This window comes from Polypterus senegalus, chromosome 1 (assembly GCF_016835505.1).
Source record: "Polypterus senegalus isolate Bchr_013 chromosome 1, ASM1683550v1, whole genome shotgun sequence".
NCBI lineage: Eukaryota > Metazoa > Chordata > Cladistia > Polypteriformes > Polypteridae > Polypterus > Polypterus senegalus.
The window spans coordinates 332,124,060-332,149,695 of NC_053154.1; the positions used below are offsets into that span (position 1 = coordinate 332,124,060).

Sequence of the window (25,636 nt, forward strand, 5' to 3'; positions counted from 1 at the left end):
TTGTCACACAAAATGTTTCTGATCATCAAACACATTTAACCATTAGTCAAATATAACACAAGTAAACACAAAATGCAGTTTTTAAATGATGGTTTTATTATTTAGGGAGAAAAAATCCAAACCTACATGGCCCTGTGTGAAAAAGTAATTGCCCCCTTGTTAAAAAATCACCTAACTGTGGTGTATCACACCTGAGTTCAATTTCCTGATTACTGCCACACCTGTTTCAATCAAGAAATCACTTCAATAGGAGCTGCCTGACACAGAGAAGTAGACCAAAAGCACCTCAAAAGCTAGACATCATGCCAAGATCCAAAGAAATTCAGGAACAAATGAGAACAGAAGTCATTGAGATCTATCAGTCTGGTAAAGGTTATAAAGCCATTTCTAAAGCTTTGGGACTCCAGCGAACCACAGTGAGAGCCATTATCCACAAATGGCAAAAACATGGAAGAGTGGTGAACCTTCCCAGGAGTGGCCGGCCGACCAAAATTACCCCAAGAGTGCAGAGACGACTCATCCGAGAGGTCACAAAAGACCCCAGGACGACGTCTAAAGAACTGCAGGCCTCACTTGCCTCAATTAAGGTCAGTGTTCACGACTCCACCATAAGAAAGAGACTGGGCAAAAACGGCCTGCATGGCAGATTTCCAAGACGCAAACCACTGTTAAGCAAAAGAACATTAGGGCTCGTCTCAATTTTGCTAAGAAACATCTCAATGATTGCCAAGACTTTTGGGAAAATACCTTGTGGACTGATGAGACAAAAGTTGAATTTTTGGAAGGCAAATGTCCCGTTACATCTGGCGTAAAAGGAACACAGCATTTCAGAAAAGAACATCATACCAACAGTAAAATATGGTGGTGGTAGTGTGATGGTCTGGGGTTGTTTTGCTGCTTCAGGACCTGGAAGGCTTGCTGTGATAGATGGAACCATGAATTCTACTGTCTACCAAAAAATCCTGACGGAGAATGTCCGGCCATCTGTTCGTCAACTCAAGCTGAAGCGATCTTGGGTGCTGCAACAGGACAATGACCCAAAACACAGCAGCAAATCCACCTCTGAATGGCTGAAGAAAAACAAAATGAAGACTTTGGAGTGGCCTAGTCAAAGTCCTGACTTGAATCCAATTGAGATGCTATGGCATGACCTTAAAAAGGCGCTTCATGCTAGAAAACCCTCAAATAAAGCTGAATTACAGCAATTCTGCAAAGATGAGTGGGCCAAAATTCTTCCAGAGCGCTGTAAAAGACTCATTGCAAGTTATCGCAATCGCTTGATTGCAGTTATTGCTGCTAAGGGTGGCCCAACCAGTTATTAGGTTCAGGGGGCAATTACTTTTTCACACAGGGCCATGTAGGTTTGGATTTTTCTTCTCCCTAAATAATAAACCATCATTTAAAAACTGCATTTTGTGTTTACTTGTGTTATATTTGACTAATGGTTAAATGTGTTTGATGATCAGAAACATTTTGTGTGACAAACATGCAAAAGAATAAGAAATCAGGAAGGGGGCAAATAGTTTTTCACACCACTGTACCTGTAAAGTGCCTTAAGATGGTATACACCTTGAATGGTTCTATGATATGTAAAATGATTGGTTTACCTTTCAGGTGTAAATTAAGTTTTAATTTTCTGGACACTTACTGAAAAAAAATGTATTTTCAGGGTGTATAACCTAAATACCTCACTACCCTCAGGTTCTGAAATTTAGTAAAAAGGGAGTTGATTTTGTGCTCATCTACACTGCATCCACTGAAAACGATTTCCCCTTGGATCTTTCTACCTGCAAAGCAGAATAAAAAAATGAACCCAGTGGGAGCTGAGACAAAGCACAGCAGCTAAATATGCATTTGGGCCCACCTCCCAAGAGAAATTTACACCAGGCCTGCCAAGCACAGACATGTTCTAGCGTTCAATTCAAAAGAGAGAGTGGCTCACACTCCTGGCATTGCCTGAGGCAGGAAACCAAATACCCTACCTGAGATCCAGTTGCAAAAGTGGAATCGCATGACTCTGGATAAACATGGAGGTGGGTGGGATGCCTTTCTGGCCTTCACGATGGCTATCTCTAGTGAGAAAAAAGGAAAATGGTGAAGCAAATATCTTGGTCCGCCTTGCCTGCCTTCTTTAATATTTCATAACTATACTACTTGATGTCTGTCCCTTTGTCTGCAACAAATCTGCCAGGCCCAGGATTTCACCTGTTTCACCAAATGTGTCATGAAGGGCAGTTTCAAACTGTAAATATTTGTACAGAATCTTTTTAAGAAGCATAATATGAAACTGCTGATAGTGAGGGGATGGTGATCTCAAAAGCAGCACATCTCGCAGCGAGACAGGCACGTACATTGGAAGAGGGATGCATTTTTAATGCAGGGTGAGTGCAGCTGGGCCCGCAGCCGAGATCTGTGAATGAGAGACGCGTGACCCTGGTAACCACGAACATGTGAGCACAACAGCAGGGAATCGAGGCATCAACCTGGCTCAGGATTACCTTTTTATGTCTGCTTCTCTCATGTCAGTGATGCCCAGCTAAGTCTCAAATATTGCCATGCAGGCCTAGTCACCCAGTCTCCGATCCTTTTTGTAAACTGTCACAGACCCCATATCAGGGTTAGGTGGTCTCACCATCAGGGCAGAGGTTATCACAGGCAGTTCAAAGAAACTGCTTACTTTGCAGTGTGAAATGCCAGAAGCCTTTCAGCCTAAAAGAGGCCTTCTATGATCAGCACTTGTCTAAGTGCTGTTGGTACACAATCTTGGGGTGGTAGTTGATGACGAGTTGTCCTTCATGGACCATTTTGCTACAATCTGTCGCTCTTACAGATTCACTCTATACAACTTCTGCAAGATCAGACCATATCTAACGGAATATTCAGCACAACCCCTGCTCCAGGCTCTGTTCTTGTCACGGCTGGACAACTGCAGCTCTCTGCTGACAGGACCCTCGACGTGTGTCACCAAGCCACTGCAGATGATTCAAAATGCAGCAGCTCATCAGGCAGGCAAATGCCATTCCTCTCTTCAGATCACTCCACTGGCCTCCTTTGATGGCACGTAATAAACTCAAATCCTTGACCTGTGACTACAGAGTAGTCAGTGGCTCTGCACCTGTACATTTGGAGAAACGTTTGAGGTCCTACGCTCCTTCTCGACCACTCAGATCGCCTGGTGATGCCACCTCTGTGTGATATTAAATCTCAGTCCAGACTCTTCATGTGCATCTCCTGGCTGGTGGAACGAACTGCCCACCTCCATTCAAACTCTGAATCTCTCTTTTGAAGACTCTCTTGTTTGGTGAATTTTTGTCTGTTAGGTTTTGTAAATGTGAGAACTGTAAATAGCTTACATTTTGTATTGAGATTTTCACTTCAAAAAATCAATTTTGTCACCTTGTCCTGCCACGCTTCTTCCCAAACAGTCCCCAGACGGATGTTACTCAATTATGTTGACCTATTTTCTAAGTCGATTTGGATAAAAGTATCTGCTAAGCAAACAGATGTAAATGTAAATGTATTAGTTGGAGAAACCATGAGTGGTTTGCAAATGTAGCTATGAAAAAATAGAACTGCCACACATTGCACTTCACTTCATAAAATGACCCAGCAGGATGTCTGACCAAGGTTTTTGATATGGTAAGGTAGCAATGGGAAAATGAACTCCATAATAATGATAATTATGAAAAACAAACTGTTTCAAATCTCACAGACTGCAGGACCCAACATGCACCTGTGAAGTCTTCTAAATTCTGTTGTTCTCTGCAGGTCAAGCTGCTGGGGGTGTACTTCATTTCATCCCAGGAGTTCCTAGCCAATGCCTACGTCCTGGCTGTGCTTCTGTTTTTTGCTCTTCTTTTACAAAGGACATTTCTGCAAGCATCCTACTATGTGGCCATTGAAACGGGAATCAACCTGAGAGGAGCAATGCAGGTATGTGGTGTGGGATGGACGGGTTTCTCTTTTTAGTGGTGTAGTGAGCCAGAAATGGGTGCCTCTCCCGTTTCAGCTTGAACACACCCTGCACACACCCAAAGAGTGAGATTATTTACTAGCACACTGTTGTCTTTACTCCTGATGGTTACCAGATGCTATTTCAGAAGCAGGAGCCAATAGCAGGAGCATGCCTAGCATTTGCTGTTTTTAAGTCAATCACTGGCCTGGAACTAATTCTGTGTATTTAACTGGTTAACATAATCTGTCTATCCATTGTCCGAGGTTACTATTTCATTGCTGACTTACAGAGGCATTGCCTTTTCTAGCAGTATTGGATGCAAAGAAGGCAGTAGTCCATAACTGGGCCCACTCCCCTCACTGCCACATTCATTAGAACATTAGAAAGATTTTCATTCAGCCCAACATGATTGTCCATCTCATCCACTGAGATTCTCCAAAATAACATCGAGTCCAGTTTTAAATGTGCCTAAAGTCCTATTTTACACAATATTACATAGTAGTTGATGTTCTTGTTGAACTCATTTTAAAGTCACAGCCTTGATCCACTGTACTAATCTCTTTCATATCTTTAAATACTTCAATCATGTCACCCCTTAATCTCCATTTGCTTAAACTGTAAAGGTTCAGCTCTTTTGTTCTTTCCTCATAAGTCATACCCTAAATCAGCCTTGTCGCTCTTCTCTGGACTTTGTCGAGCGGTGCTGTGATGTTATTTATAGTCCGTTGAACAAAACTGCACACATTACTCCACTTGAGATCTCAATCATGCACTATAAATGTGAAGGATTACCACATACTTGAGTAGCACTGTACACACCAGGGCGTTATATAATCTAATATTCTGTTAGTTTTCTTAGTGATCATGTAGAGTTTACTGTGACTACTAAATCCTTCTAATAAGGTGTGCTTTCATATTTTAGTCATCCCTTGTGTATTCAACTCTGGTTTTAAATTTCTATGTGTAATACTTTACAGTTACTGACATTAAATTAAACTGCCACAAATCTGCCCATGCCTGCTTGCTGCGCAAGTCACTGTGTAATGATTCAATGAAGTCTCAGTTATTTGCCAATCCGTCTAGCTTGCTATCATATGCAGGCTTAACCAGCTTGTTATTTATATTCCTATCCAAATCATTTATATACTTTAAACATTGTAGCAGCCCCAGCACTGACCCCTGCTGGACACCACTCTTAACTTCAACCAATTCTGATAAGATTCCTCACCCCATCAAAATCTGCTGCCTGTGTTTGAGTCAATTCTGCATCCATCTACACACAGAACACCCACTGAATTTATGTGGGATCTTATCATTCACTTGAAAAGGATTGATTTAGAGTCTCCAGTTAATGTAATGTATGTATTTCTGGGATAGAAGGAGAAAAATGTGACAACCAGAAGGATAGTCATGTGTTTCAGGGAGCTTTACACAAACAGTAGCCTGGGTGAGAATTGAAGTCTTGAATTCAATTCAATTGAAGAATTGAAGTATTGACCAGTAAAGCAATGGAATAATGCCTACATTTTGAAATGTTGTTTTCTGACTGCTGTGTGTTCATTTGTTAGCACTGAGGAGTTTTATTAATATTCAAATGAGGCTACTTGGAAAAGGATCATTGGTGACTTAAGATGTTTGTTATTAAGATGAACCCTGAGTTAACCCTTTGCCTCTCTGTAACATAAAGCATATTAATAAACATCATTTAACACACCACAGCCCTTCTTCAGACAAAATGGATGGGAAAATGAGATGAGTGTTTAACACTTAAAAAATGAAATGTGAAGATCAAACCTAAAAGAGAAGCAAAGCACAGAAGACTTTGTATAGGGACTAAAAGGCTGGAGAAATGATCAAAGTGCGACTCAGAGGTTTACCAAAAGCTGTAGACCCCCAGATATTTACATCTACTAGTTTTTTGTCCTTCACTGGCACCTAGTCTTAAAAAACACCTTAAAAAGTGAAAGCATAATGAGAGTAATTTATATAAATAAAATCATAAGCCATTTCCATCTGGAGGTCTTTCCTTTGCTATTCTCATTGCTGGCCATTCTTTGATGCCATCAGTCTATCTCCTTGCTGGTCTTCCTACTCATCATTTCCAATTTCCTTTTCTCTGTGTTATCAATCTGATTAGCCTCTTCTCTCCCGTCTTGCATAGGTGCCCAAAGAGACAGAGCTTCCATTAGTTAATAACTTTACAAATATTTATTTCTCATTTAAGATCTTTTTGAATTCTTTCTTGTGTCACCTTTGGCAATTTTCATAATCTTCCTGTAACATCTCATTTCATACACAGTCAATCTCAAAAGTTCCTTCTTTCTCAATGTCCATCTTTCACAGGCATAAAGTAATGTTGAGAAGATACGTGTTACCAATAGCTTTATTTTGACTTTCACTGAGATATTTCCACTTTTCAAGATCAATAACCATTCTTCTAATGATTTCTTTTGAGTAATCACTGCCACCCATTATCAGGCTATCTAAGTAAATAATCTGCTCTGCACATTTTAGTTTCTCTCCTTCTCTGCCTTATTGTTTCCCATCATCATTTCCTTTCTCTTATCTATGTTTAATGAATAAACCTTAGGCTTTTCAGGTTTTGACTAAAAGAGTTAGTTCCTCTTGAAGATCCAATTCATTCATTGTTAGATTTAGATAGATAGATAGATAGATAGATAGATAGATAGATAGATAGATAGATAGATAGATACTTTATTAATCCCAAGGGAAATTCACATAATCCAGCAGCAGTATACTGATACAAAGAAACAATATTAAATTAAATAGTAATAAAAATGAAAAGAAAAAAATTAAAATAAAATTAATGTTAGCTTTTACTCCCCCGGGTGGAATTGAAGAGAATAGAATGATTTGTAGGTGATATTGATCTATTTCCATTAGTATTCCTAATAATGCTATGAACAGCAGGAGAGACTTTGGGTCACTTTGCCTGTTTCCCAGTGTTGTCTTTATCCAGTTGCTCAACTGTCTTCTCTCTCTAACAGACACTGAAGACCCTTCACACAATCCTTTCAGTGCAGCACTGTCCAACTAGCTTGGATGGAACTGCCCTGCTCTACAACATTACCCACAACCCTTCATGCTAAATCGAATGAAATACTTTCATAAAATCCACAAAGCAATGGTTGATGTTTTTGACAACTAGACTTTGCATCTTCTGCTAACACTCTTAACGCCAAGATCTCCTGGGCTGTGCTCTTGTCTTTCCTAAAGCTGCCCTGCCCTGCTCACTCAAATGTCCATCCGCCAAGGATATCCGTAATTGTTCTAAAAGGACATTCAAAACAGCTTTGCTCTCGTGTGGTATCAATGCTATTGGCCTGTAATTTGCAGGTCACCCTTCTTTGGTAGCATCGCCATAAACGACTTACACTAACTAGTCTTGTGGACACCTGACTGCTTTTTTTTTACTGGATTAATTTGTTGCATATGTTTTGATGTTTTAATTAAAAAAGAAGCAAAATTAATGTATACAAAGCTTAATTTGTATTTTTTTTCCCTTCCATTAATAGACCAAATGGTTTCTTTCACCATTCTGCCAAGGTGAAATGTTGTTTGTGCATCTTGCAAAATACGTTTGAATTTCAGTCCCTTAAAAATGTGAAAGGCACTGAAGCCTGCAGACAAAGGGAAATGCACAGGCCCAACAAGCCCCAGCTTCTCCTCAGTGCTCACTCCCATGACCCACATCAACCTTCTCTCAGTTCCCCTGACTGCAGTGGTTTCCCAAGATGGTGACTAGTTCGAGTGCAGCGCCATGTTCTGTTTATTGATGTTTAAGACAGCACCCACTACCTATTTTAAGTTCAAATTGGCCCCCTTCTTTCTTTCCAAATATTTTTCTGAGATGCAGTGCCAGTGTTGGCAATGTCATTTCACAGGCACGGTTGCTACCCTTTTCTGAGCGCTATGCACATTGAATTGATTTTCTTTAATCAATTTACAGTCATTAAGTTGAAACTTCTCCTTTAGACAATGGGTCAAATGTGATTCACAGTTGCTTTCTCCTGATTTATCTTCCAGACAAAGATTTACAATAAAATAATGAGATTGTGCACGTCAAACATGTCCATGGGGGAGATGACGGTCGGCCAGATCTGCAACCTGGTTGCCATAGACACAAACCAACTTATGTGGTTTTTCTTCCTCTGCCCAAACTTGTGGGCAATGCCTGTTCAGGTAAGCTTGACACTTTTGTCTCTCAATCCAGCATTAAATATTATCCCAAGAAAGGCCTGGCACATTGCCAGTGTGAAGGAAATTGTTTTTTATATATTTTCTTAAAATATGTTTGTGTATCTTTGTATATACCATATTTATAATATTTTATACATGTGCCATATATAGTCTTTCTGTGCCTTCACGTTTTACACATTTTTTTTTAATCTTTCAGCTTTGCGCTAAAATCATTTCAATTAACTTTTTCCCTCATTAAGCAGCACTCAACTATCCCATAATGACAAAGTGAAAATTGGATTTTAGGACTGTTTGCAGATTCATATCACATTGACACAAGTGTATCTGCAGTATTTTGTTGTAGCACTGATTACAGCCTGGGAGACGATTGCTCAGTTTTTTTACTTGTAGCCATCTCTTGGAAGAGCTGTGATTGTTCCACACTTCTTCCATGTAAGAATTATGAAGTCCACTGTGCTCTTGGGAACCTTCAGTGCTGCAGCCTTTGCTAGATCTGTGCCTGGACATTATCCGGTCTCTAAGCTCTGCACTTTCTTCAACTTCATGGCTTGATTTCTGCTCACCTGTAGGACCTTATAAAGCCTTTTCTAATCAGTCCAATCACCTGGTTGACCATACAAGTGGACTCTGGACATCTCATTAAAGATCAATAGAATGGGAAACACCTGAGGCAAATTTCAATTTTCATAGCAAGGGGTCTGTATACTTGTGTGTAAATGTCAGAATTCATTTTTTAATTTTATTTTTAATGAATTTGCAAAAAGTACTAAAACACTGATTTCACTTTGTCATTCTGGGACATTGAGTGTTGCTTGATGAAGGAAAAATAAGGTTTAAATGATTTTAGCATGTGCTCAGCATAGCAAAATGTTTAAAAAGTGAAGAGGACTGAATACTTTGTGAAGGCACTGTATGCATTACTACTACAGAACAAACGATTTCCTTTAGGCTTACCTGTAGGGTAGCGTGCCTTTGATCATGTGATAGTTTTGCACTTTTAAGTCTCTAACTTCTCTACTAACTTTCCACAGTCTGTAAGATGATTTACTACTAAAAAGTAGCTGTCATTAATGTGTCTAGATAAGCCTGAGAATCTCTTTGTCCAGTTAGAGTGACAAAAGTTGAACAAAGGATTCACTTACTGCTCTCCAAAAGATCTTCTGAATTACAGAAAAATATACACTGTATATTGTGGCCGGGTGCAGGAATGACAGATTTACAAAGGTAAAAGTTGGGACGCCAGCCGGGTCGTCCTGTTTAATTAGCAAAAAAGTTCTAAGCAGAGGAAACTCTTCTGGGCTTCACGTTTTAGTAGAAACAAAACAGGCTTGGCTCTCCACCGCAGAATTAGGGGTCATTCACAGGAGCTCTGTCTGGTCATAAGTGACACCTCCTTCCAGGCAGCTGGGATTCTTATAACGGATAAACCGTAAGGGAAGGGGCTAAAAGAGGGGCTAGGCAGTGGGGAGAGAAAAAGAAGAGAATGTTAGTCACAGGGCCACCTCTCGCCCTGGTGGAATATTACATACCTCAGTCGAGCCCTTGAGAACATCCTCCAACAAGCATGTGTGACAGTATATACTGTATGGACATTCACTGAATCCTTTTCAGAGTGACATCAGAACATTTATTTAAAAGAATACACATATATCTACACATTATGTTATTGTTGGTGGCAGTAAGTATGGCTGTTTTTAATACAGGATATTCCCAAAGTGAGTATTATGTTTGAATTTGGGGCAGTCACAAAGCTTCATGATCGTACCCTGCCTCTGATATCTTCTGTAACCTTAACTAGATGTGTCACTTGGCTTGGTTTTGGCTCAGACACAGGAAGCAGTGAATGATGGTGTGAGGAACCTCATCAGAATTAGCTGACGTTAAGAGTGGTGACCAGCAGGGGTCAGTGCTAGGGCCACTGCTATATTTAATATATATATATAATTATTTTGATAGGAATATAAATAACAAGCTGGTTAAGTTTGCCCTTGATACCATGCTAGGTGTGATGGCAGATAAACAAGAATTCATTGAATCGTGGAGGGATGTGGACAGCATGCAGGCTTAGTCTGATTTGTGGCAGATGAAATTTAATATCAGTAAATGTAAAGTATTACATATAGGAAGTAAAAGTGCTAAGATTGAATACACAATGGGAGGTTTGAAAATGGATTTAGAAGTCGTAGTGGACTTGATACTATCACCTGCCAGACAGAGTTCAGAAGCCATAAAGGAGGCTAACAGAATGTCAGGTTATATAGCGCCTTGATGTGTGGAGAACAAGTCACAGGAGGTTCTGCTCAAGCTTTATAACTCAATGATGAGGTCTAATCGGGAGTCCTGTGTGCAGCTTTGGTCTCCATGTTATAAAAGGGACATAGCAGCACAAGAAAAGGTCCAGAGACGAGCGACTAGGCTGATTCCTGGGCTACCCAGGATGAATTATGAAGAGAGATTAAAAGACACGATTGAAGTGTTTGATCAAGACTCTGACTTTAAAATGAGTTCACCAAGAACACGGGGACACAGTTGGAAACTTGTGAAGGGTAAATTTCACACAAACATCAGGAAGAACTACGATACATGCAGTAAGTGACCAGGATGTGCAGTAAACCGTAAGACTTTAGGGACCTTCAAAACTTGACTTGATGTTATTTTAGAAGAATTAAGTGGACAGGATTGACAAGCTTTGTTGCACTGAATGATCTGCTCTTGTCCTGATTGTTCTAATGTTCTTAAAAAAAAACTTTACTTATATGCTGCAATTCAAATATTTAGTGTCTAGACGAGGATAAAAAAAAAATCAAGTTCTTCAGATCGGTTTTATCCGTAAAAGGCATTGCACCAAATATCATTTCTGATTTTCTGGACTTGGGTCTTGTTACTTCACAGTGAGACTCTTCATTGGCAAGTTTTGACTTTCCCCTCAGTTGTTGTTCTACTCACCGGGGTCTTGGGCTCTGTCTGCTTTAAATAAAACAACTAAGGTCACCTTGGCCATCTGTTATGTGCCCGTGCTGCAGGTGTGATGAATTGTCATCTGCACGAGTCCAAAATTCTATTCTTGTTCATTTCAAAATTGACCTCATTTGTCCTTCGGTTGTACTTTTTTAACATCACAGACACAGTTAAAGGAGAATGATTCGCTGTGCTAAATAATTGCTTCATATTCGTTAATTTCGTTTTTCCCCTGGCTGTTGTAAGATTTTTCTCCTTGCTTGTGATTCAGGGACACAGATGACACATCGCTTCTTTGAAGAAGAATATGTAAAACAGAACGATGTAAGAACAAGCTATTCATTCCAATAAAAATAAACATTTTGTTTTGTTTGCTTAAGTGTCTCGTCAAGTTTTGAAGGTCACAGAGATGACGTTTTCAATTTCACAGCTTAGTAATTTGCTCCAACTGCCTACTCCTCTTTTTGTGAAACAGGCATGTCTAATGTTTAGTGTTCTTGTTGAAGAACATATTTCAACGTAACAGCTGGCATCTGGTCTTACTGCTCTTCATCATTATGAACACCCTTGTGACCTTTATATTCAGGTCTGCCTGGGGTTGAGTAAAGTGTAGGTGCGGTCACTAAATAAAATCACATGCGGAAACCAAAATTTCACTGGCTAAACCCAGCTTGGGGAGCAACTTTGTCTACCTGTGCCAAGTCCCAGAAGTACCTCCTAGGGGTTCATCCCTAATAATGAGCAGGTTTGGTCGCTAAATAACGTTCCCCAGCATTTCATAATGAAACACAGCCTGTGGCCTTCCGCTGTACAAACTGGGAATCTTTGCAAAATTTGGTGGAGAGGTTCAGCAGTGAGGATTTGCAGACCAGATAAACACACACTGAACGTTACTGTATTTATTTATTCAAATTCGATTTGACAAATTTGCTTGAGGTGAAAAGACTCGACTCCTTTTTTCATCATTGACCATTCCCCACAGTCCTAACATTAGCCCAGTACTGTACAGGGTTCCTTAATTACAGTCCTAGAGATCCATAATGGCTGCTGGTTTTCATTCCAACCACTTCTGTGATTAGAAGCCCGGCCTAGCAGATGAGGAAACTTAGTATTTCATTTTTTGGCTTGGTAGTGCTTTCATTCTTCCAAGATAAAAATTGCATACTTTTTGTTTTCTGAGAGTTTTATCCATAGGTTTTGTGATCTTTGCCTTTTACGTCATACATTTCAAGACATTTTAATAACACAGTGTAATCACTAGGGGGCATCACTGAGCCGCAGACGACAGACACAGCAATACCCAACACAATTCCTGGTTCAAATAATTAATTAATAAGGATTTGACACAATGCCTTCCACATACAATTATTAGCAAAATCAACCATTCACAAATTCTCCTTCCTCCTCCAAAAGAGCGTTGCCCAAAAGGCACTGGGCTTCCTTTTAAGTTTGACCTGAGAGCTGCTTCCTGTCTCCTGTCCAAGTACTCTGAAGCACTTCTGGGTCATATGAAAACCAGGGCAGTCCTCCGGCATCGCCCTGTGAGGGTCTCCAAAGAATCTGACAGGGCTGCATCTCCGAACTCCAGTTCCCATGCCACCCTCCTGGTGTCCTGATTGGGTTTAGCTGTGAGGAACTCTGCCCATTTGCTTGATCCTTCCATTATGACCTCCTGACTGGGTATGAATCCTTCCTTTATAACGACCAGGATGCCTGTCCTTCCTTCTTGGCACTCATAACAGTTACTTCAGGATTCGTGTACACAGGTTTCAGTGGAAGCATGTTAGTTTGAGAGCTACTGATTCCTTTGTCATTTGCACCTCATTATGAACTGATGACTTGTTAAAAGAACAGGAGACAATTACATTGAAATGCAGCAGTTTAAAATACAATCAGGTAGTTAAAGGTTCTGAGTTGTAACAAACGTGTTCATTTAAATTAAGCCCAAAAACATGTTGCACTTGTGGGAAATAAATGGGATCTAATTAAGAAACTGCTTAAAGCAGGGGTCTCCAACACATCGCTCGCGACCCCTTTCCAAGCAGCTTACCAAAGGTTTAAGGAATTCTTCATAAATTTGAAAACTAGATTAGTCAAATTAGGGGTGGGCTGTCTTTCCAAAAAATCATATCACAATCCTTTTAACACAAAATCGCGATCCACAATCTGAATTGCAATCTATCTTTTCAATGTGGCATACACTTAAAAGAATATCCGGACTCAAACTCCTCAAAGACCTAAGGAACACTTTATTTTAAATATCAAACAAAGTTGAATTCAATTGTTCTCTCATTCGCAAGCTAAGCGGAGTTAAGGAACACGCCCCGAAGCTGGCGAGTGAGGGAGAAGAGCCACACCCCCCTCACCAAAGGCCGGCCCACTGCATGTTTCTTGGATTTGCATAAATAAATTGGCACCACAATGCGAACTACGATACATAGCGAAATGAGAGAAGTCACAAAATCAACCGGATTGTTTGAGCAAATTATAGAAAAAAAAAGATCTAAATCCGTGAAGTAGTTCAGGCAAAACAAGCTTATTCACTTTGTTTGGGTTAAAATATGAGAATAAACGTTAGAAAACATAGGTAGCTGTCGGCCATTTTCATTTTGTAAAAGTAGCTCTCAGAGGAAAAAAGGTTGGAGACCCCTGGCTTAAAGTGAAAATCTGCTTCCACTGCGGACCTCCAGGATGTAATTGAGGAGCCCAGTGGATTTTCAGATTCATTTGTTCTAAGAAAACAGCGACTATACACCGTATTCGATATTATAAAATGTAGTACGGCAGCAGCCTTTGAATCATCTGTGGCCAGTCTAATATTAGAATTCCTAGGATTTATACATTTTGTTCTGCATCTTATGTTATGTAATTGTATCTCATTTTTTCTTTTCCTTTGTGTAATACTCCATGTACATTAATATTCATTTGCCACATTTCTGCCCAAATCTGAATTCCACTCACCTTTGTGTATGATATTAACTGCAAATGTAACTAAATCGTTTATATAAATTAAGGAAGACAGCATTTCCAGGGTAGACCCCTGTGGGAGCCCCCTCTAATTCTGCAAGAGATCTTAATAGCATAATATATTGTTTCCTGGGTTTAATCCAATTCGGCCTACCATCTTTTGAATCCCTGACTCGTGCAGTTTGATGGCTAATCCTTCATGCAACATTACGGCAAAAGATTTGTGAAGCTCAAGTTAAATAATCTGGACTGTAATCGTCTGTTTTTCTACATTCCTTATCAAACTTGAACTTTTCAGTAGTCCCTCTTGTCTAAAGCTGTGCTTTCCATCCAGTTAAAAACCACCAGTGTTAGATATGTCTTTTAATCATTTGGTATAAAATTCAGTAACTTTTCTATTCCCACTTTGTAGTAAATTCTGAAGAGTACATGTTAAGAGTTTATGTTGTCAAAGGCATGTAGCAAATGAGCCTCTGTGAAGGCTACATTTCCCCTTGAGACAAATCTATCTGTTTTGTATAGTGCTTTCATCTATTTATCTTTTATATAGTGCCTTTCATCCTTCTATCTACATTATCAGTTTATTTATTACTAACTGTACCCCGTGGTATCGCCCACATAGTAATGAAACAGGACAAACTAAAAATCAATAGATGTTGGCACTGTATCTGATCGTGTTCAGCTCTGACGGGAAAGCATTCCCAGCATGGGGAGAAAAGCACGTGGCCGTGATATCTCTGGCAATCAGCAGCTACCCTCTAAAACACATAGAGCTCTGATCTCTCTGTCAAAAACGTCAAGTGTTACTCCTTAACAATCTGTAGATGATGATGTGTGTTGAACAAACAGGTATCGCTAGCTAAGTAGAGGCAAGGTGCACTCCAACACATGGCGAGATGCAGACTAACTCGAACAGAGGCTGGCAAGTGAATGAGGAAGGCCCCGCCCCCCTGCTCTCGGCCCACAGCCACTCTGTTAGATTTGCATAAATATATCGGTACCGCAAGTGAACTCTGGTGCTTAGTGCAATGAGAGAAGTTGCCAAACCAACTGGAAAGTTCAAGCAAATTATGGAAAAACAACCAGATCTAAATCTGTTAAGCAGTTCTCTCGTGAAAAGCAGACAGACTTACAGACAGAATGCACTTGGACCATGAAATTTTTAAAACCGTTTCTTAGCAAGCAACTATGGGCCAAGGGTAACCTACATGCCAAATTTCAAGTCCCAACTCCTCATGGTTAGGGAGATTTTGTGATGAGTGAGTCAGTGGTATTTGGCTTTTATATATATACTAGTGACTGGGAGCCCGATCGAATCGAGCTATAAATTGTACATTTGTGAAATCCATACTTTCTCTGCAAAGAATTATTTGTTTTTTTAATTCCATGAAATGATTTTGTTATCATGGCACTGATTTGTGCTTAAAATAGACCTTTTTGGCTGATACACCCCACCAAACCAACATTCCAAGAACCAACGGAAGTTACTGTTATCTGCTCAAACCAACACCGACTTACTATACTCGGCCGTCCAGCGGCGTCACTGTAGCATTCAAACATTCTTAGCCAATCATGCAATACTGTGTCCGCGTTTGCCACGTCATGTTCTAACTGCAGAGGCAGAGTCCCAATGCATGGTTCTAACTTGTATTGAGTTGAGGTATTGACATGATCACCATACATACGGGTATTGACGCGAACACCATACATATGGGTAGTATCAAATTATGTATAAGGAGAGATATAGTGCATTTCATGTTTCTGTCTTTTATATAGTGCCTTTCATCAGTCTATTATGTAGTACCTTTCATCAATCTGTATATCTCTCTATATAAAATATGCCTTTCATGTTGATATTTCTCTGTCTATTTATCTATCTGTCTATTATATAGTACCTTTGATCTATATACAGTATCTGATATATACTGCCTTTCACATTTCTATCCTATCATCTATCTTTATATAGTGCCTTTCATCTATTATCTATTATATACTGCCTCTTGTTCATCTATTTATATCTTATCTTTATATAGTGCCTTTCATATATCTACAGTATTTATGTACCCAGAGACACGTTTGCAAATTTTTAAAGATTTTAGTAATATAGAATTTAGTAATATACTTTGTCATTAATAAAGCTCCTTTTCCTCTTCCATCATCTTCCACTTCTACATGTGAGTTTCACCCTCTGCCTCCCGACTCTGACTCAGATAGATGTGTCTCCTTTTATGTCAGGCCAAGGACCACATCTCGTGTCATAGCACTGCGGGCAGGAAGTACTTGTCGGTCATATTGAAGCTGCGTCAAATAGAGAGGTCAATTCGTCATAGCGAGTATGAGTATGAGAATTGTAGCGATTTTGTTCTATTGTACTTTATCATAAAGGAAGGGAATGAATATATTTAGTCCAATATAATCCTATAAATAGGATGGCACTTACTGAAATATTAGGATGATTGAACATTTTGAAACTTCAATATTATGAAAAAAACTGCAAAACAATTTTTTTTATTTTTTTACTTAACCATAATCCCTTTGAACACAGATGCACTTCTTTATTTAGCGTAAGCTTTGTTATAACAAATCTTCTAAAACATTCACATAGAATTTTTTTCCCTGCTTATGCACCAGCCTTCTGTAGCTGACTGGGTTGCTGCCTTTTTGTTGTTGCTTGTCCCACAGAGGTAGTCTTTCAGATTAGTAACAATTTTAGTGGCATTGCACCATGTTTGAAGAATGGGTGGATCTAACATCCATTCAGATTAGGGCTGTCTGATCGAACGTTGCTATTTAGAATATAATTAGAATTAAGGTCTCACTTGAAGGCAAAAGCTGGCATTGTAAAAGAAAATGTTAGTTTTTTTCCTGCACTAGTTTTGTCATTGAGTTACACCTAGTATGCCATGTTTGGCTAGTTATTTTAATTAGTAAGATCTCTTCAACACAGTTTTTACCCCCCTTTTCCCTTTCCCACTGCTCTACTCTTTAATCTAAAAATGTTGGTGCATCCAATGAGATTGCTAGGGTCATCCATTAATTTTTTTAATGAGGGAAAAAATACTCTTTTTGTATAAAGTATATATACTGTATGTAGTTGTCAAATGTTAGGAGTGGGCCTTTAATGATGAAAACATCAAATAGAGTCAGACTTGACGCACCAAATTCGACAACTCTGGATGATCTGGAAACAGACAACCCTAACGCAGTTGCACCAAACAAATACAGAGGAAGCTTCTTTTGGTGCACATTTTTACTATGATTTATTTCTGTGCTTTGCTGTGTGCAATGCATTTATTGGTGGTGGTTTTTTTTTTTTTTTTTTTTTTTTTCTTATTTTGGTGGACTTGGATTAATGTTGTTCTTTGGTTAACTACTGTGTGGTTTTTAAGCGAGAGGTCTGCTCGGCTGATGTGAGCTCATCTGCTGCTCAAACTTGCATCAACCTTTTTGTTTTTTTTTTTTTACCAGTCACCTCTACAGTTACATTTGATTCCATGAAAACCCTAAATACAAAGAGGACTGTTTGATTTACGTTAGGTAGATTGCCCAGAGGGGACTGAGCGGTCTCTTGGTCTGGAACCCCTACAGATTTTATTTTTTTTCTCCAGCCTTTGGAGTTTTGTTTTTTTTTGTTTTTTCTGTCCACCCTGGCCATCGGACGTTACTTATTCTATGTTAATTAATGTTGACTTATGTTTATTTTTTAGTGTCTTCTATTTTTCTGTTCTTCATTTTGTAAAGCACTTTGAGCTACATTTTTTTGTATGAAAATGTGCTAAATAAATAAATGTTGATTGATTGATTGATTGATAGCACTCCCCTGCGGCACCCAGGAATCCCAAAAGAGTCACCTTTCCATGCTACAGTGCACGGGCAACCTTGCAAGTGTCCATGCTGGGTTCCAGCCAAGGGAGCACTGCCACCTCTCATTCTGGGATTAAAATGCTCAAACGATCCACTCATCCTTCATCCAGCCATTATTGGATCATCTCTTTAGGCCTGCTGGCATTTCTTCTGCCTGCCATTCTCCATTTGTGTAGAACACACCTGCTCCCTCTCCAGACCCATCTGTATAAACGTGTTTCCATGATTCCTGAGGGTACTGTCCTTCAAGCATGGCTTGTTTGGACATGGCAATATGCTTGTCTGCTGTTGTTGGTTTAGATGGTGTTTATTGTCCAGTCTGTCTTTCCAGGGTGGAGAATCAAGGATGAGAGTCTGTATCAGAATCCGTATCAACAACTTTAACTGCTATTTACTCTGCAGTGCCTGTGTCTGTATCACTAAAGTGGACCTTTAAGGTCTTAACCTTGTGAAGGGTTGGTTCAGTCTGGTACACACTGGATGATTTTGAATTCACTGATATTTGGCAGCCTATGCCATTGCTTTACATGTCTACTGCCTATTCCATCTTCTGTACTGGTGCTGTCATAATTCTAAACACTTGGTTCTTCACTCTGTTTAAGGTCTGGTGGTGCGGTTTGGCTGCTGTCATCGATGATCTTGATCTGTATTCTAGGTGTGGTCTTGTCGTTCCTTGATATACCATCTTGAATATATTGGTGTCCCAATGGGTTCTACTTGATGTTCAGTTTTCATCTTGCCAGATTTCATGCTTTGCTGTTTCCAAGTAAATCCTTTGTCAAAGGTAACAGGCACGTATGTCTACTGGTCTTCAAATGGAAGTGGTGTGTCATCCATTGTTGGTCTACTCGCATTGACTTTGGTGGAAAGTGAGAAAGAGCATCTTGCTATGTACCAACTGTCTATCTATGCTGTAACTTTGTCCAGGGCAAGCTGGATCCTGTAGATTGCGGTTATTGACCTGCTCTTTCAGGTTTATTCGATGTTTACAATAATATGTTGTAATTCCAGCTCCAATGGGCCAACAATTTGTTTGCAGACCGTCGCCTCTCTAATAGACTTTTTAGTGAGCTTCAACCTGAGAAGAATCAATACAATGACCATTTGAAATTCAACATTAACTATAGTACTTGAGAGCATACATCTCTGGACAGGGCAAAATGGCCTGCAGCTATCCATTTGGGTGCTACACAGAACGGCCAGGAAAACCTGGGCCAGCGCACTCCCAATAGCTGCCACTATCCATAGTCTGGACTGCACAACAACCTTCTGTGCACAGATTGGACTGATAAGCCATCAGTGCACTTGTAGACTTTCCCACCATCCCCAGAATGATTAAAGGATCTTCATCATGTTGATAGACAAGCAGAAAAACAAGATCATCACAAGACCGTGTCATCAGTATATAGTGCTGAGTGGACTCCCTCAGACAGCTCTATTGCAAGGTCACTGATAAAGAGTACAAACAACATTCGTAAAACTATACCTCCCTGAGGTACCCCTCACTGCAGATACACCTTCTGGCTTAAACGGCCATTGTCAAGCACTCTGGTCCTGTGGCTGTGCAGAGAGGTCTTGGTGCACTTGTACGAGTTGCTCCAAGTGCCATGTTATCACCATTACATCTCTACAGCCCAGGTCAGAGGCTTTCTGCATGTCTATGGAAGTTCTCAAAGTCACCTTTTGAGCCTGAAAGGAATCCTCAATAACTGGCACAAGATCCGTTGCTCTGGAACAGTAATGTTGTCAGTGGTGTGTCACCCATTGTTAGTCTACTGGCTTGGACTTTGGTGGAAAGTTGCAATATGCCAGCTGTCTGTCCGTTCTGTGACTTTTTGTGACTTCAGATCACCAGATAACCATGTCATCAGTACATAGTGCAGGATGGTCATCCCAAGGGCAGCTCTAATACAAGGTCATGAACAACATTAGCCTGAGGTGCCCCCCTTGTGACAGCAACACCTTCTGGATTGGATGCCGATCAACAAGTACAAGGTTCTACAGCTGTGGGGATAGGACCTTGTCAACTGGTGTGAGTTGCTGCTAGCACCACTTTATGAAGAAGTTCATCTCTCCAGACCATGTTGAAGGTTGTCTACAGATCTTTAGAAAGTTGCCATGGTCACTTTCTGAGCCTAGAAAGGATCCTTAGTAACCTGTGCAAGATGCACTGCCTGGTCTTTTGTGCTTCTGAGTCATCTGAAGTCTGCTTGCTCTGGGACAGCGATGGTTTCTAACTCCAGAATTTATTAATTTATTGAAATTTCATCCATCCATCATCCAACCCGATATATCCTAACTACACAGAGGTCTGCTGGAGCCAATCCCAGCCAACACAGGGCATAAGGCAGGAAACAAACCCTAGGCCAGCCCACCGCAGGGCGCACACACACACACTAGGGACAATTTAGAATCGCCAGTGCACCTAACCTGCATGTCTTTGGACTGTGGGAGGAAACCGGAGTAAGTGGGGGAAAGCCACGCAGACAAGGGGAGAACATGCAAACTCCACACAGGGAGGACCTGGGGAGCGATCCCTGGTCTCCTAACTACAAGGCAGCAGAACTACCCACTGCGCCACCGTGCTGTCCTGTTGAAATTTCAGTATCTTGAATATGCAGTTTCTCAGACTGGTAGGTCTGTAATGTAACCCAGGACTTTTGACTTGCTTTTCCCATCTTGACTTCCTTCCAGCACTGGGGTACCCAACCCTCTATCAGACTCAGCTTGAAAATGTCCAGAAGCTTGTAAAGGGTTGACTGTCACAGACTTTGTAGCATCTCATTTGTGGTATTGTCTGTTCCTGAAGATTCTGTCTTCTTCAGGTGACTGATGGCCTCGTTCAGCTTAACAAGATGATGTCTTGTTTCATTGCTTCATGTGTATTCTCTTCTTTCTTTCTCTACTTATCTGATTTCCTTTTGCAGAGGCAGTGTGATGGTGGCACAACCTGATGTAAACATTAGCTGTAGTGTGTCCTGTCAGTGTTCAGCCTTTCACTTCATAAGTGATCTTTTTGTCCCTTACTTACCTTACCATGTAATGCTTTGGTCATCTTCCAAAGTTTAGTACTGCCTTTCACCTTATGTGGAGTCCTGCTTTCTTGTAAAGAATTTAACTTTGTTTTCTTGGAGATTGGTGTTATTCAAGTGGCTGGGAATGGCCTTCACACCCTCTCTCGTTCATGTGCTCTTTGGAGATACAGGGAGTAGTCTCCCCAATTCAAAAGATTGTTATCGTTTGACCCACTCCCCAGCCGTTCACAAGATGTTTTTTCCAGAAGTAGTTTATCTAACAATCTTTAAGCAAAAATACATGTTTTTGAGAAGTTGTGACTATACAACTGGGTCTAACACCTGGTTATGTGACACGTTTGGACATTTGCTGTTTGTTCAACGTTAATCCCCATTGATGCCAATTGTTTTTATAAATTTTGTTATCTCTTTTTCCAACAAAAATGCAAAATCAGGGTTTTTCTTAGTCAACACTGAAAAAACAACACGAAATAAGTAATGACAAAAAAATCATTTCTGGGTGGAGAACTCCTTTAAAGCGGTTCCATTCCAGCATGTTTGTTTCTTAAATACAGCAGATGTTAGTCCTGTTCTGGTGCACAAAGAAATCAAGTTCATCAAAGGGGTTGTTAATTGGAGATCCCACCCCATGGCCAGAGGTGATGACGCATCTCTTAACTGTGTGATGTTCCCATCATAGGACACATGGGTTATCCCAGTAGCGGTAACATTGCCACCTGTAACTCCAAGGGAAATCTGGCTTTTTATAGAAGTTCAGTAAATATGATATTATGACAAACAACAAATACACACCAGAATGACTGAAAAGAAAGAAAACGTTTGTCTGCGCTAAAAATAAAAAGAGCCTTCCCAGTCTCAGTGAGGCACTACAGGGTGGTCCAGATCTAATTGTGCAGATCCAGATCATCTAGATGACTTTGATTTATGCGAAGACGATTCTTCATGTCGTCAGTTTGCACACTTCTCGATGGTCAGGGTTTTATGGGTGATTTTTCTATATAATAAACTTAATAAGTTATAGCGTAATGAAAATTGCATAATTAGATCTGGACCACCCTATATAAAGGTGTATTGCCATTGGTGTAGAGGAGATCCATTAGCACTTCCTGATGAATTTCATTCGAATGATTCATTGGCTGAAAGGCCTCAGTGTTGGTGTGTCAGAGAGAGGATATGCAGCATTGTCCACGATCACACTCGGCTTTCTCTTCATTCTCAGCTCCACCCCTAAAATCCTTGGGGCTTGAGTGTGTCCCATATCTGAGACTGTCTTTTAATCACTTTGCTGATTCGGTGGGCCTCCCTTGAAGTGATGTCTCTGGTCCAGCATATCATAGCACAGAGAAATCACGCTGGCCATCACAGAGTTGTAGACGATGTAAAGGATGCCACTTCCCACCTTAAAGGAGAGTAGTCTTCTAAGAAAGAAAATCTCTGCTCTGCCCTTTCTTCTCTAGTAAATCTGTGTTTTCAGACCAGTTCAGCTTATCATTGATGTGACCCCCTCCAAATACTCTACATTAACTCCTTGAATAGTGATTGGGTGTAAAAGTCAATAACGGTGCGACTCAAACCACTTACACCTTAACACCAGCAAGACCAAGGAGCTGGTGGTGGATTTTAGGAGGCCTAGGCCCCTCATAGACCCTGTGATCATCAGAGGTGACTGTGCAGAGGGTGCAGACCTTTAAATATCTGTGAGTGCAGCTGGATGACAAGCTGGACTGGACTGCCAATACTGATGCTCTATGTAAGAAAGGTCAAAGCAGACTATACTTTCTGAGAAGGTTGGCATCCTTCAACATCTGCAGTAAGATGCTGCAGATGTTCTACCAGACGGTTGTGGCGAGTGCCCTCTTCTACGCGGTGGTGTGCTGGGGTGGCAGCATAAAGATGAAAGACGCCTCACGCCTGGACAAACTTGTTAAGAAGGCAGGCTCCATTGTAGGATTAAAGTTGGACAGTTTAACATCTGTGGCAGAGCGACGGGCATTAAGCAAACTCCTGTCAATCATGAAGAATCCACTGCATCCACTTAACAGTGTCATCTCCAGACAGAGGAGTAGCTTCAGTGACAGACTTTTGTCACCGTCCTGCTCCACTGACAGACTGAGGAGATCGTTCCTCCCCCACACTATGCGACTCTTCAATTCCACCCAGGGGAGTAAATGCAAACATTAATTTTATTTTAATTTTTTTCATTTTTATTACTCTTTAATTTAATATTGTTTCTTTGTATCAGTATACTGCTGCTGGATTATGTGAATTTCCCCTTGGAATTAATAAAGTATCTATCTATCTATCTATCTATCTATCTATCTATCTATCTATCTATCTATCTATCTATCTATCTATCTATCTATCTAACCAGTTCCTTGGTTTGCAGACAGTTCTTTCTGCTTCAAGTTCTCCACCTGACTCCTCTCTTCCGTCTCGTCCCTCTTATCAATACACCCAATAATTTCAGAATCATCTGAGAATTTCTTCTAGTGACCTGATCTGCTGTTATTTTTTACACTCTGAGGTATACAGATTGAAGGAGACAGGCCTGCTCTGGTGGTGCTCCAGTGTTGCTCTCGCAGTCCTTGCGTCTCACAAACTGCGGTCTACCTGACAGATGGTCCATTAACCAGGACACCATAGGCTCATATCTATAAGCTGACCCCTTAACTGTGATGGCTAGATAGTATTGACAGCACTGGAGAAATATTTAACTTCTTAGTGTTACATTTTTTTCTCAAAAAAATATGTAAAAAGAATTCTAGTTTTTGGCTTGAAAAATTATGTTGTTATTCAATCTTTCTGCTGTAAAACATGCAACACACTAAAAGTACAAAGCCAGAAGTGTAGAAAGTTTACTAATGATACAAATCATAATAGTAATGATGAATAATAATAATAATATGAACTGCACATGTGCTAGTGACGCAAGCGTCACTTTCCGATTCACCAGCATATAGTCCAGGACCAGCCTGTCAAAGGTCTTCGTGACGTGAGACACAAGTGCCACTGGTCTATAGTCAGTAGGTGAAGAGGTGCCCACCCTCTTCAGGACAGGAACAATGCGCAATATCTTTCACAGCAGCGGCACTTCCTGGAGCCCTAGAGGCGGACTGAGCAAGTGACGGAGGTCAGCACGGGCCTTGAGACCTTGAAGACTGACATTATCGTACTAGAAACACCTCCAGCTCATCTGGGACTGCTTTGTCCAGGCAAGTCCAGTTTATTTCTAAACGAATCTCAACATCTGTATAATTGCCTGCTGGGTTAGGAATGGTCGCTCACTACCAAACTCTAGGTAGCCTGTCCCAGATGTCTGTTATTCGAGCCGGCAGTTTGTTACACATTCTTGCTTTGTTAAGGCTGGAACATCTGCAATAAGGTGTGCATCATTCTCCATTTGACACAGTTTTCTTTTTCGTTCTCCATTTGACACAGCCTTCTTTTTAATTATCTGCACCTTTTTGTCTTAATTGTGTTTACTTATTAAAGTGTATCGATTTATATTTTATTTGCTCTTGTCTGTAGGATGCACCCAGGCTCCCTGTCCTGCTGTCATATTCACGTGCAGTTATGTAACTGTGATTGATTGGCCCAGTTTGCATTCGAGTGTACCTTCCCAAGATGGATTGTGTTATTGTATAATTCTGACAGCATTAAGAATTCCCTTTTGAGCTAACTTTAATTTTGTTCAGACATTCCTCAGATAATCTGCCTGAGCGGAAGTCATTCTAAGGACCTTGTCTTTTCGTGACTGTTGTACTGTGTGTGTTGCTTTCACCAAGGACATGCTCCAGACAGTTTGGATCACATTGTAGTCGGCAGGCTTTGAATAGAACACATCAATTGCTTCCCAAGATGAATGAATGCTTCTTTGGCTTACTTCTGTTTCGTTGATGGAATTTGTGTGCATTTCCTGGCTAGCCTTCTCGCTCACTGCCTTCTACTGGAGAGTGACTCAACTATCTGAACCATTTGTTACAATATACTGTGCTTTGCTGTTAGGTCATGCATGAATATATCCGACCATGAGCAAACCCTTGACATCTTGTCAGTGATGTTATTGGATGTTTCGGGTCTTTCAAACCTCATACACCCTCTTCCAGATGACCCAACCAATGTTGATCAACCCTTAGCCTGCGTCTAAATGACTAACCTTTCCTCACTTTTCACACCTCTTCAGCCAGAGCCACCTCAAGGATTTTTATCCCCGCTGCCTCTGTGTTAGACATGATGGCTCTCTTCCTGCTTAACTCCATAGTGCCTAAGGTTCCACTAACTAATGATTGTGAATTTCCCCTTGGGATTAATAAAGTATCTATCTATCTATCTATCTATCTATCTATCTATCTATCTATCTATCTATCTATCTATCTATCTATCTATCTATCTATCTATCTATCTATCTATCTATCTATCTATCTATCTATCTATCTATCTATCTATCTATCTATCTATCTATCTATCTATCTATCTATCTATCTATCTATCTATCTATCTATCTACTAACCTAGCTGAGTGATTGTGCTGCAAAGCCTCTGCATCCCACATTGATGGGCAGTCACCTTGACCTCCACCCATATCTGCAGCAATCAGCCTTCTTCTGTCCTCTCTTCACACACAACAGTAAGCTCCA

The 25,636-nt window shown here is 40.4% G+C and overlaps 1 protein-coding gene across 5 annotated transcripts in view; it reads left to right on the forward strand.

Moving 5' to 3' along the window:
• Positions 1–25,636, forward strand: part of abcc8 (ATP-binding cassette, sub-family C (CFTR/MRP), member 8) — a 280,773-nt gene that overhangs the window by 116,018 nt on the left and 139,119 nt on the right. For all 5 annotated transcript variants that reach the window (XM_039738520.1, XM_039738527.1, XM_039738535.1 and 2 more), the window contains exons 8-9: positions 3,769–3,933; positions 8,003–8,158. In XM_039738520.1, coding sequence (XP_039594454.1) covers positions 3,769–3,933; positions 8,003–8,158 — 321 coding nt within the window. The remainder of the gene's footprint in view (positions 1–3,768; positions 3,934–8,002; positions 8,159–25,636) is intronic.